The 14,042-nt window shown below is 36.3% G+C and overlaps 1 protein-coding gene across 7 annotated transcripts in view; it reads left to right on the top strand.

The window, feature by feature from the left end:
- Positions 1-14,042, top strand: part of ADAM23 (ADAM metallopeptidase domain 23) — a 65,587-nt gene that overhangs the window by 38,522 nt on the left and 13,023 nt on the right. For all 7 annotated transcript variants that reach the window (XR_005626318.1, XM_039696944.1, XM_039696954.1 and 4 more), the window contains exons 16-24: positions 2,004-2,075; positions 2,843-2,929; positions 3,084-3,164; positions 5,070-5,120; positions 5,591-5,654; positions 6,911-7,016; positions 8,446-8,565; positions 9,531-9,699; positions 11,546-11,657. Coding sequence is in view for 6 of the 7 variants with exons in the window: in XM_039696944.1 (XP_039552878.1) it covers positions 2,004-2,075; positions 2,843-2,929; positions 3,084-3,164; positions 5,070-5,120; positions 5,591-5,654; positions 6,911-7,016; positions 8,446-8,565; positions 9,531-9,699; positions 11,546-11,657 (862 nt within the window). In the remaining variant the exon portion in view is untranslated. The remainder of the gene's footprint in view (positions 1-2,003; positions 2,076-2,842; positions 2,930-3,083; positions 3,165-5,069; positions 5,121-5,590; positions 5,655-6,910; positions 7,017-8,445; positions 8,566-9,530; positions 9,700-11,545; positions 11,658-14,042) is intronic.

Raw genomic sequence — 14,042 nt, 5'->3', positions numbered from 1 at the left:
ACAGTAGTAATTTTTGGTTGTTCTCAACATTAGCTTAATTTAATTTCAAATATACATCTAGCAAACTATCATTCATAGCTGTTTCCTTCTGCCATTGCTTTTTTGCCTAAAAACTTACCAAGGTCATAATTTTTCTAAGACAATGTTAGCCTGACATCTCTGTAAAGCTGAGCAGTATAAAAATATTCCATGTGGCTCTTTTTGCCAAGTAAGAGCCATCCAAAGCATTAGTATTCTATTTAATCATAGTGTCAAACTGCTGTCCTTGTAGAATTTAATACCACATGAGGCTATTAGGCTGTTCTGTTTACTGTGCTATACCCTTTGGTGGACCATCACCTTGCACAATTAACTAAAAAAAGATTTTGCTTGTTCAAGAGAATCTTTTGAATCTTTTCCCAGGGTAGCAATCTTTGCTTATAGAATAAGAGTGCAAGAATTCTTACACAAAGGAATAAGTAGGGAAATAGAAAAACACAGCTTCAGTTTTGCAAAGTAATGTGAAGTTGTCAATTTGACTCAATTTGACAGAATAAAAATCTGATTTATTTTGGGGGAAAGGCTCACGGGGAAATAGTTGAATTATCTTTAGATATTATCTGTGCCAGTGCTTCACAGCTTTAAAGTACTTTGGGAGGGGAAAATAGTCATACAACGTTTAGAATGCTTTTATTTAGAGGTCAGGAGGTAAAGTAGAAAATTGTGTGTTTAATCCTTTGGTAAGTAAAGCAGAGTTGTTGAGCAGTTACTGTGATGCCATTTTTAAAATGATATCCTGAGTTATGCTCTGACACGTATATGAACATTAAATGGTTCCTGTTTGCCATAGGAAATTTGTGTGTGCCTGCTTGTGTTCTGTACTTTTCTTGTTTGACAGAGAAATGAATTTCAGTTTCAGAGTAAGCAATCTTGCTGTTTGCACCAAAGTGTAGTAGAGACAGGAGCTTACAGAGGGGGGGAAAATAATTAAATGCTTTTTTTAAACTGTCAGCGTTACTGGTGAAGAAGACTGCATATGGATATTTCTTCACTATTGTTTTGCTTCTGACAGCCAAAATTGTGGTGCTGTTGATTAGCTATGTGGTCAATACAACAAAAGTGAAATGCTGTATTTCTGTTTTACTAGCATTATAATTCTCCCCCGCCCCAACCAAAACTACCAAAGAAGAATTCAATACAAGTTTATATATAATTTGTATTGTATTATATGTTGTGTTTCATATCTTGCTGGTTCTCCACAGCTTTACTTCCACTAAGCCTGTGCAAAAAGGTTTGCTCACATCTTTCACCCTTAGATTAATCTGTTCACATCTTAACTTGGTAACTTCTTATTTCAAGCACGTTGTAGTGGATGTCTTTCTGCTGCTAATATTCCAGTTAAATTGGTGATTCCTGATATTCTTGTATTATTTTAAAGCAGACTTATGTTGAAAACCGACAGACTTCTTACAGAATTATTTCTGTGACAAGAATGAAAAGTACCTTTAATCAAAATTACAATGTGTGAAACCACTATAGAATCTGCATCATCCTGAGCTGCAGAATTTATCTGCATTGTATGTACCTGGTTCTAGGATTGGCTGTTCAGTAGTCTCTGTATGTGGTTGTGTATAACTTACTAATAAGGCACATAGGACTTCCTTTTGGCAGTATTTCTTTGTGTTTATTATTTTCATGCACAAACGTTGCACAGGAACAGACAGTAGCTCATTGCATGGGCAAGTGTGGGTACCTGAGCAAATCCCAAGAATGACATTGTGGACCGATTTCTTGAAGGAATTGACAGAATACTGGGAGTCCATGGAACAGGAATGAAGTTCAAATGTCATCCCCTTAAATGTTATTGTAGTATCTCTCTATTTATCATGCTTTTGATGGCATGGCAGCTGCATTGTCTGGGACAGCACAGTTGTGTGGCATTGCAGAAATGGGTTGTGTGTGACACTGAAGTCACTTGACGCTAGTTTTATTCTTACTTTGGGATGGGGGCTTTTTTCTTTTAGCTCTTCGAAGCCACCGAGTGTGGAAATGGATACGTAGAAGCGGGAGAAGAATGTGATTGCGGGTTCCGAATGGTAAGTGGAGTTACAAATTGCTCCACAAGTCCTTCTTATGAAATTTATTAAGATAAATTAAGTGATTGGTAAGAGAGGAGGGAAAGATTATGGAAATGAATTTGTTTTGCCTGTTGTTTGGAAACAATTTTGTTAAAAGCCTGTGTTAAAACGTTTTTTCAAATGACAATGAGTGCAAAGATGGTGTCCTCTGAACACCTGTTCCTGTTACACCAATGACAAGATACAGCTGTTTGCCAGCAGTTTCTGAGTTGCACTGGACAAGTGCTTACCTCTTTGCTTTTCCTGAATAGCATAGGTGGAGTGGGAGACTCCTCCCTGATACTTTGGATACTGGTGCCTGTTTTCAGACAGAACAAGTAAACTGTTGTTTTCTTCTCTAGTGCAGAAATAGTCCAGTAATGTTTTTGCAAAAATCTGCCCTCCAGATTTGAGTTCTCGTTCTAGTATTTAAATATAATTGCACTTGTAATTAGGTTGGGAGTTTTTTTCTGCATTGAATAGTTCAATAGAACTAAGCAGCATAAATTTGGCACAGGCCTCAGAAGGTGTGAATATAGCTGTGTTGCTATAGCATTGTATGTCACTGTTTTCCATTTAGTATTTGAGTACTGCAAAGGCTTCTTCCAGCTGATAATTTCAAATTAGCAGTGCTAAACTGAATCTTTTGTCTGCTGGTACGTAATAATTTGATGTTGGAAAGATTGTGAAGAAAAAACCCTTATTTAAAATGGAAAACTAAACCTTTTGCTTATTTTTTTCTTCAGGAATGCTATGCAGACTGTTGTAAGAAGTGCTCTCTTTCTAATGGAGCTCATTGTAGTGATGGACCCTGCTGTAATACATCATGTCTTGTGAGTGTTGCTGCCATATAGCAGTTGCTCTTTTCAGCTGTCCGAGGCAGTCATGTGCAGCCTGTTAAAGTTCAGAGTGTGTTTTAGGTAGAAGGAAAAGAAGCAGCTGATGTAGAGGTATTCCTAGTGCTGAACTATGTTTTTCATTTTCTAGTTTTTCCCACGAGGTTATGACTGTCGATATGCAGTGAACGAGTGTGACATTGCAGAGTTCTGCACTGGGGATTCTGGACAGGTATGTGTGCAGAAATGTTCTCTGCTTGCACTGCTGATGTTTGTTTGCAGTATTTTTCTTGTATTCATTTAACAGGAAAATTGTATTAACAAACTGCACAGTCATGTGCCCAAAATGATGATGTAATATTGGAGTGTAAACTGTTGTAAACTTATGAAAACAATAATCTAAGTGGACTCAAAAGATGACTTCTCTAGGTTTATTTGGCTTTTGTAAGTCTTGGGGTTTTGTGTACAATATTTGTGTTAGGCATCCTTCTTTAGTTGTTGCCTGGTCTATAACTTAAATAATAAGAATACACTGCAAATGTGAATGTATTCAAAGGTAATAACATTAAGATTTTATGAGATAAAATGGCTTAAAATATAATTGTAAAAAATTACAACTAAAGAAATATAGAAACACAGACTCATTTAGATTGGAAAAGACCTTTTAGATTGAGTGCAACCATGAACCCAGCACTGCCAACTGCACCACTAAACCATGTACCTAAGTGCTGTATCTACACGTCTCTTACCTACCTGTGGGATGGAGATTTTCCTGTGTCTCTGGGCAGCCTGTTCCAATGCTTGACAACCCTTTTGGTGAAGACATTTTTCCTAATATGCAGTCTAAACCTCTCCAGCACAATGTAAGGCCATTTCCTCGCATCCTGGGATTTGCTGCCTGAGCAGAAGGGGCTGACCTCTATGTCTCCATAATCTCCTCTCAGAATTGCAGAGGGTGAGAAGGTCCCCTCTGAACCTCCTCTTGTCCAGGCTAAACAACCCCAGATCCCTCAACTGCTCCTCGTAACACTTGTATAAAGTGTGTTATGTTTTCTAAGAGTGTGCACATGTATGAGAATTTTAAAAGTTGAGGATCTTATGCATTTGTCCTGGAAACATTTGGCTAATATAAAATATGGGAATAAACAACAGCCGGAATGTTTGAATTTGATTTCTTTTAAATAGTTAACATCCTGTATGTTTTCCATTTTCACAGCAACTTTGGTGTTTTAGGTGATATATACTCCTTTTCAATATTGAATGTTTATATATTTATTCTGTTTATATAAGAACTTCATAACTCATGCAGTCATCTACTGCATCAAGTTCTTAGCCTTGAAGAAATGAGATTCAGGACAAATCACAATCTCTTTGGGCATTTGCTGTAGTTAAAAATGCCAATAAGTTAACAATAACTTCCTTTAATTTTATCATCTGAGACATCAACACATAGACAAGTAGCTATTGGCAATACTTTATCATAAATCTTTTACTCTAAATGGAGCATTCTTAATGAGAGAGAGAAGGGCTTTCTCAAGCTGCCCTCAGAGTATTGGCTAACACAATCCAGTGCAGCAGCATTCTCTTTCCAAATTTTCACAGGTCCTTCTAGATGAGGAAAAACCTTAAGAATGGTTTAAAGTGAGTCCTTACTTTAATAGTCTGAGGTTTCTGGACCTAGTGACTTTTTTTGTACAAAAGAATTTCCAGTGCCAAGGGAACATAACAATTAAGATCATGAAGCCCCCTGAAGCTGTGTAAGCAATAGACTGCTGGGCTGTGACCAGGTGCTCCCTCACTGTTGCAGTGGAACTGAAATGCATGTTGTGGCAGTGTAGCAAATGTATCCTCAGTATTAGCTACCAAATGTCCTCTTACTGAACACATTGACTTTCATTTTGTCTCACCTCGTTAATTTCGTCTTGGAATATACAGGAAGTTAGATCTGAACATTGTATTAAATGGATCAAGATGTTAATTTTTTTCATTTCTATTTGTAGCTATTATTGCACTAATTATGTTTTCAACCCCCTTTACATGTTGTCCAATTTTCATAAAAGTAGGAAAATTCCATATGTGATACTCTGATGTATTATTACTGTACACATAACAAAAAAAGATTCTTAATTTTTTTCAGTGTCCACCAAATCTTCATAAACAAGATGGGTATGCCTGTGATTCTAATCAGGTATGCAATGTTTTAAAATCCCTACACATCAGTAAATAGAAATCAACCAAATACACATTCTTGTTTTGTTTTGGTATTGATTTTTTAAAATGCTGTATTCCATATTTCTTCATAAATTTTATCCTTTAAACATTAATGTTGCTTGTGTTTTATGCACTCTATGAATAGTAATGATATCTACTTAGAGTGAAATCCACTTGGTATCTCTACATTTTATATGTAGATATTTTATTACACTCCACGTTAAGTTCTTTCCAACGATGTTCTTTCCAACTGCTTAAATGTCAGTATGTATTGGACACAGACTGGATTTGGGAATATGGGCCAAAATGTGTACTTGATCTACCCAAATTCATGGAGCCTACATCCCAACATGCATGTGAATGGTGAAAATGAGACATTTGTTGTGGGAGGGGAAGGAGATGAAGTTGTTTTCAGTTCCCATTCCTAACATGTTCCATTTTGTTTAGGGTCGTTGCTATAATGGTGAATGCAAGACAAGAGATAATCAGTGCAAATATATCTGGGGATCTAGTAGGTCAACTTTAACTTCCTTAAATGTATTTTAATTCTAGTTCATTCCTGCTTTTCCTTTGGATTTTTCATGGTTTTATTTTTTGTTCTTGTCACTACAAGTTGAAGTTTTCTGATCAGTAGAGTGAGTAGACTGCAGTGGGAAAATGGCTTGCTTGCCAAGTGGAATTCTGCATCTGGGAGTGCTGTCAGTGAGAGCGATGATGTGGCTGCAGATCTGGGTAGGGCAGCAAATGCTGCTGGGGGGAGGGGGTTGAAGATTTTTTGGGTATAGTTCAAAAACAGATTTTTTGGCTTTTCTTTAATGACAGTCACCAGTTCCATTATCCTATTAGTGGTTCATGGCAAAGCTGCTCCACCTTGCCTCTCCTTCCTATACTGTTCTCCAAGTCAGGAAAGTTAGTACATTGGTGTGCACTTAAATATGCATAGTATGGATTTAAGTCCAGAGGTGTTGAGTTAAACAGAATTGCAATTGCAATGGGCTTTGCTTGCAGCAGAGAGGGGCTGAATGTTCTGTGTAAGGATTTGGAGACAATTCAGCAGAGTAGAACTACCAGAACATCCAGTGCTCTGGCATTTATTGTGTTCTTGGGCATTTTGTCTAATCATAACTGCCACTGTGGCCACTCTGTCTTATTATTTTGTCTTCCTCTATATAATTGTTGTGCTTTTCTATTTTCTTTTTTTAGATTAATTTTTAGAAAAAACAAATGAGCTCATCAGTAAATAATTATGGCTTTAAAACCTATCAGTTCAGAATTTTACTCCTAAAAATAAAAATTACACTCTGTTCAAGTTTGGTTTCCTGTGAATATCTGAAAAATAGAATAAAATCAGCATTGAGTTGATGTCAGAACATATGCTTATCATAAATGTCCTATATAAAATCTTCTGAAATGCAGATCAGGAAAAATTGCAGTGAAAAACAACTAGATTAAATCTATGTGCAACTGTTATGAAGCAAACAAAATTAGACCACAGATGAATTTCATATGCAGAATACAATACTGCATATGAAATCATGGAGGCTACTTTTAGAAGTTCAGAGCAAATTTTGAACATATCAGTAGGTATTTCAGTTTAGGGTGTTCTCCCTTTTAGTCACTGGAAAATACCATCTGTGCACATACATGTGTATTTAAATTGATGTTTTGTATTAAAAAAATTACAGAGAACGGCTGCAATAAATTATGCAGGTTTCAAAGCTGTCATGCTGCTAGTGAAAAACATGTTTCCTTTTTCTTCATCAACAGAGTCTTCAGGATCTGACAAATTTTGTTACGAAAAGCTTAATACAGAAGGCACAACAAAAGGAAACTGTGGGAAGGATGGAGACCGATGGATTCAGTGCAGCAAACAGTAAGTTCAGCTTGGTAGAGATTATTTGTAATTTAAATAGATTGGTAATGGTTTAATACCGTCTACTTTTCCTACTTTTGCATGCATGTTTCAGCAGCTTATTTTGCTTTATTTTGAATCTCTTTTCCCTCGTGAGGTTTGCATCTTGAAAAAATTGCACTCTGACAAATCTATAAGTGACTCAGCAATAGACTTGTAAATAATTCTAGATTTTCAGAACAATATACCGTGACTTCAATTATTTCAGAGTAGCTGAGGGACAAGACAGCAAATAGTCACAAGTTCATAACATAAAAACACCTCAGCCTTGGCAGGGATAAATTAGGCTGCAGATACACACATTCTGTTCTGGGACTGACACCAGATTAGGCTGTTTCAAGTTTGTTCCAACCTTTATTTTGACCAGAGAGGACCATTAGACATTTGGATGCTATAGAGAAAAGGCCTGATTCATTTCCATGTGATCATTACTAGATGAATGTTTGATTAATTTACTTTTCAATGTAATGATCATTAGTGGATAGACTTAAATTTCTCCCAGTTTACTTCTGCTTTGTAATTTTTAATTGCATACATACAAATTTCAGTTTTGGAATAGTATTTTCCTTCTTTGACTATTTGATGCCTGCATAGTGGATTTTTTTATATTATTAGTTTTTAGATAGGATCATAAGGAAAGGAGTTGTTTAATTTAGATGAGGATAGTGTGTTCCAATGTGTATGTTAAACCCCCCATTTCTATAAAAGCTTTTCTTTGTTGGTAGAGAGATGCAGGACAATGCTCTGGCTGAAGGGCTGTTTATGTTCTTTGCAGTTTTAACAAAGTCAATTTCCAGCATTCATTCAGCTGCTTCTGTGACTTAGGACAATCAGTATTAGTTAATATCCTTCTATTGAAGATAAAAAAGATATGTTGTATATATTATATAAAATATATTTAAATACATGCAGATATAAAATAACATTAAAAAAGAAGATTCTTTACCAAAACTTGGGCACACACAAGTTCACACTAAAAATTTTTGTTATGGTTCTGTTGTCCTGTAAGGGAAATAAAATGCAATGAAGATTTCAAACCTGACATTAATGTATGGTGTGTAAGGAGCCAAAGAGAGAGAAAAGCAGTTCAGCCCAACTTGACAAAGCTTTGTACAGTTTGGCTCCTCTTACTTGTACTGGATTGTTCTTAGAGCACAGATACATTCTGTGCTCATGTGAGCATTCACTGGTGCATTGGAATGAATGATGACTTGTTTCTGCCTTTTGTCATTTAAATAATATTTTATTTCCAGGCTTGCACTCTGAAAGTCTGTCATGTGGCTTATGGTAATATATTACTGTGATCAGCAGCACCATTGCCAGACTCTTTTTTTGTAAGTTTACTTCATATTATTCCAGTAATATTTTGATTTTTGTTTTCATTTTCCAGTGATGTTTTCTGTGGCTTTTTGCTCTGTACTAATCTCACTAGAGTTCCACGAGTTGGTCAAGTTCAAGGAGAAATTATCCCAAATTCTTTTTATCATCAAGGACGCATAGTGGACTGCAGGTAAAAGATAATGCAGTATTCCAACATGATTTATCTCTGTCAAACCTAATTGAATCAAGAGAGACATAAATATGAGAGTCTGTGAATTTTAGGTAATTGCAGCAAAATCATTATTCTGAGCGGTGTTTATTTTGGTTAAAAAAAAAATCCCCAAACTATAAAAAGCCCAATATTCCACATTTAAAGAGAGTAAAATGGGGGTTATACTCCTGAATCTTCTGCTTGATCCCTCCAGTAGCAGAACCTCAGTCAGAACTTAATACTCAGCATTATGTTTTTCTGGGGGTGGAGAAAGTCTGTGATTGCCAAAGACCTGTATTTTAAATATAATGTTTTTGAGTGTTAAATAGTGAAAGAAACAGCTGTAGTGAAGTGAAGGCTGAGAAGGAGGAAACTGCAGAGTTGTGGCAGGGTAAGATGTTCAGCTACAGTTCACTTAAAGAACAGGTAAATGAGTTTCAGTCTGCTGCACTCCTGGGTCTGTGCACAATATACTGGGTTTGTATTTTGAAGACATTGGCAACGTTGCAGTTTTTGTCACCCTGAGAACATTCTTACATAGTTGGGTCCTGAGTGAGCAGTGGTTCTTAATTGTTCCATTATTCCACCAGTGTTTTTATTTAAATCATATGGGAAGTTAGTTTTTTAGTATTTTTTCTAGCAATAATATTTCACAGCATTTGAAAAAAAAAAAAAGGAGGAAAATGATCTGTCAGAGACTTAAAAATCCCCAAAGCCTAAGCTGCCCTTCTTGAGTATTTAAGTTCTAATCTAGACTTATTTTTATTTTGACAACTGGAACAGTGTTATTGCTGTGGACAGACAGAAAAACTCTACAGTTTTGTTCAGTCTGTCTGAATGAAAGAATGGTGTGGGGCTTTCAGTGTCTACACCAACATGCTTTTAATATTTTCAAAAGATTCCAGTCATAATACTAATACTGTCTTAAAACTTATTTCTCCTAGTGGTGCTCATGTTCTTTTAGATGATGATACGGATTTAGGTTACGTGGAGGATGGAGCTCCATGTGGACCTCAGATGATGTGTCTGGACAAAAAGTGCCTGCCAATTCAGTCCTTGAACATAAGCAGCTGTCCCATTGGTTCCAATGGAAAAGTCTGTTCTGGTCATGGGGTGAGTCTGTACTGGGAGTGAGCTGCTCAGCTTCCCCAGCTCTCTCTGCTCTACCTGATCCTAACACCTCAAAGTCTTCCTAAGATCTTTTGATCTGAAACCACAAATGTTGGATTCATGGGAAGACTGCCATTTTGTGATGCATAAAAAAAATTAAAAAAGGAAACTTCTCAATAGGTTCTGCAATTATATCCAAAAGTTGGGTTTGTAAGTAGCAAGAAAGACCTTTGACATTCATTATTGGAAGAACTTCTGTAATGTACTACCCGTATTTCAAGTTACTTTCCATCTTGAATTAACCTTTTTCCTGCACACCAACACCTTTATGAAGTTGGTTTTGTGTTCATAGATTTATAGCCCATGGCTTAAATAATTAAAATTCCAAACTGTGGGTCCTCAGCAGAGAGGGAGGTCTTGAACAGTTCCAAACAGTTGTTGAACAGGTCCAAGCTGTATCATTTTACATTCAGGCACATTATGTGCTGTTATTCTACCTATAAGTTCATTTGTCTAAGATGTTGTGTCTGTTTTGATGAACAGATCATTGTTTTAAATACCAGTAAAACCTTTCCACTGTGGGATTCAGTGAGACACATAATTGCCTAAAGGGCTCGACTGTACGAGTAGGGGTTATTTCTTCTTGTTGTCTGTGCTTGAAAATAAAATTGAGTGTTTCAAAGTAGAGGGTTAGGTTCAAAATCAAGAATATAAAAATTTTAAAATTTGAAAGTAAGGATTTGAATCTAGGAGATTAGAATTCATCTTGGTACTTTTTGAGAGGGACATGTAGGGTGAGTGAACCATCTTACCTGTTCTGTTTTGGATTATTACAGTTCCTACCCTTTTTAAAAGGGTATTTCAGTTGATCAAACCTGCCATAAAATGTGTTTATCTTCAAGTTCTTAGGGAAGGTTCTCCAGTGAGTGCTTCTTAAAAGCAGAGCATTATAGAAGTTGAATTAAAAAATCACATGTGTTACTTAGAATCATTTGTGGATAGGTTGTTTCCTGGATTTTTTTTCATATGGTGTTCCAGTGTCCAAAGACATTATTAGCTGTTTGTGTAATGATTGACTTCATTTCTAGTCCTATAATCAAAACTTCATCCTTTATGTCTGTTTCTTATGTCATGCTTTTTCCACAGTAACCTCTTCTAGCAGCACCATTCCATGTTCTTTCTCATATAGAAAGTTTTTAGCTATAAAGTCTTAGTATTGATATGGTTTAGGTTTTGTCCACTGGATAGGTTTTTCTGTATCTAATAAATATACTTCCAATTTTAGAGTGCTAAGTTCTTTTTTAGAGGTCATTTGGGTACATGTAAACTGAGGAAGAACTGTTCCCTCTCTTTTAGAAGCCAGGCAAGCATTCCTCATTGCTGCTTAGGAAAAATGCTGAGAAATCAAATAAAAATAAATTGACTTTGTTCTACATGGGAGCAAGCTGTAAATGAGAGGTTGGAATGTGTAGCCATGTCCTGAACCTTTCAAAGGCAAATGTTTGTATCCCTTCTGGGCATCCAGGGTCAAAGTCCAGATGGCTGCCTGGTGAAGTTCTAACTAGTCTAGCTAAATTGCTGTCATGCTTCACAGCCTGTGCAGGGGTGTGCCAGAGATGATAGAACCAGCTCTGCTTCTCCCAGTATGTGAGAGTATTAAGAGGGCTGAGGCAAACTTCCAGGAGTGTTGTGTCATTCCAAACACTCAATGTTATTGTTACAATATACAAATAGGCAAGTTTTATACCATGAATTAAATGTCTAATCACATATTAAATAAATGCAGTGTGATATGTTAATAAAATGTAGTTAGAAATTAAGTGCTGTCACTTTTTTTTTTTTTTGCTAGGTTTGTAGTAATGAAGCCACTTGCATTTGTAATTTCTCCTGGGCTGGGACAGACTGCAGCATTGATGACCCTGTCAGGGATACCGGTGGCAAGAAGGATGAAGGACCCAAGGGTTTGTGTTTTGTTTCAGTTTTTATGTTCTTTTAAGTATTTATGATGTTTTTCTGTTGATACATGGTAGCAGAATTAGCACATAAAAAGCAAATATTATTGTATAGCTGTGTTTACACCCAGACAGTAAAATTCTGCTTCATGTAGAGGAAATAGGTTTTTCTACTTTGAGAATTGATAAAACTTTTACTTTTCTAACTTAAATTTGGGGAAGATTTCAACAGGTAATGTTTTTTTCCTTTGTCCCTTATTCTCTATTTTTTAATGATAATTTTCATTGTGATTGGAACCTGACTTAGTGTAGCTCTTACTTTTTTATATGTTAATTGAATATTTATATTTTACTAGAGATTTTCAGTTTTCTTAGTCAACTAATTCAGAGAGCTGTGGCATAAAAAAGGGAAAAGTGGAATGTTCCTGGTAAAATCAGATTCCTTGAAATCATATTGCAATGAAAGAAAAAACAATTAAGATTTTTGATAAATTATTCTTACAATCACTGTTGCTTGTTCTTATGTATGTGGTATGTATTTCAACTACATATGAAGTACAAATACAAGGAGGAGGTATTGAGGAAATAATCCAAAAGTTTTTTCAAAGAGGAAGGAAAGTATTTGAGTTTTTCTCCGACTCCTCTGCCAAAGAATATCTTTGGATATCTTTGGACTTGTGCTGTCCAGTTTTGTTTTTTTTTTTTATGTCTTTCCTGTCATCAGGACACTGTTCAACATCAGACTATATTCATTCAGTCTTATGCATTTACAAAGTCCCCAGTTCCAGGTTCTCCTGCTCCATTTGCAAGGTAGATGGAGAAAAGATAAGAGTTGTTCAAAAACCTGGTCCTGAGGACTCAGACTCTAATTGATTACTCTGAAGTACCAAGGTTTCAAGGAAGGACAGGATTTTGGTATATCCCTCTGGAATGGCTCTGTCTTGTGTGCCTTTTTGTCCTTGGCAGAATGGTTCCAGTAGACCTTTGCCAAGAAGTGTTTGAAGAGATCATCTTGAAACAAGTTACTGTTGTGAAGGAGGTTCTGTTGACCAGTCCAGATTTGTATAGGGAATCTGTACAGGTGCTTCCTGGGCTCCCAGTCCCAACATTGCTCAGTGTAGAGCTGCCTGGTTTGTACTCTGCCTTACAAGCCACTTATCATTCCACTTCCTCTAAAAACCTTCCTGACAGTGGAATGCTGCTTAGAGAGTCTTAAAAAAATGTAAATTATGGAGACCAACACTGTAGAGCTGTTCAGTTCTCTGTGTGTGTGGATGAGGAGAGCAGGATTTACAGCTGTGACACTGAGAGCATATGAATTTTACTTTGTTCCTTTCCAAATCTGGTAGGTAAGAAATTATTCCCTCCTCTGTGAAAAGGTCTATTGGAAGGGTAACACAGAAGGTACTCTTATTTTTGATAAATCACTGTAAGTCAGATTGCCTCATCTACTTCAGCATGGAGATACCCTAGTGAAAATTAATACCTCAACGTTGAATTATTCCAGGAAAAAGCCTTAAATGGATAGCATGTACATGGAATTCTGCCAGCAGGTAGAGGCAAAGTTTAGACTGCATTTTTCACTGGAGTCCTTTGCAAAATGGCAGACTGTGCTTTTGTTCAAGGGGCTCAATGATCTCAAAAGATGGATTATTTTTCTTATTATCAGTAATTTACTGATGCTGAATCACCTATAAATGAATTTAAGAGACTGAACACTTTGATCTCTTTCTGTGTGCTTATAGAGGAATTCCTTTGTGAGATTTCAGAAGAGTACAGCAGTACTTTCCTTTGTTGTAACGACCCAGCATACACAAGAGTAGCTTCCATTAAGTTTTTATCCCTTTTTACTCCCTATGTCATATGCCAATTTACAAGTCCAAGACAGAAACCAAAAGAGTTGTTTTTCCTTAGCATAAGGTTGAATGAAGTGAAGCACTCATTTCACTTTCACTGATGTGAAAATTCATCCAATAGGCTTAATCTTTTTCACACCAAAACTCCAAGCATTTTTCTTGCTACAATTAGAACATGTACAGTGAGGGAGTGTTGCTATTTTTAATGTATTGTTGTGATAATTGACAATTGACTGCTATTCTGCTACACTTTTCAGACTTTTCCATCATCCATCAATTGCTTTTTGGCTCCATTCTCTACTTCAGGATAAAAAAAATGGTGGTCCTTAATTATGTTGCTATTAATACATGACTCTTTAATTACTCTAAACTCAGCAACCTACTGTATCCTGTACTAGCAGATGTACACAGCATTTAGCAGTTTGGGGAAGACAAAGAGTTCTTGCTGTTAGTTTTTGGTTACGGCAGAAACTTAGAGTTAGTTTAGAGTGTGGGTTGGCAGTTTTTAAATCAGTGGAACTCCATATACACACGAGAT

The sequence above is a fragment of the Passer montanus genome, unplaced genomic scaffold (genome assembly GCF_014805655.1).
Source record: "Passer montanus isolate IOZ18808 unplaced genomic scaffold, ASM1480565v1 scaffold1, whole genome shotgun sequence".
Taxonomy (NCBI): domain Eukaryota; kingdom Metazoa; phylum Chordata; class Aves; order Passeriformes; family Passeridae; genus Passer; species Passer montanus.
This window is presented reverse-complemented; position numbering and strand designations above follow the sequence as displayed.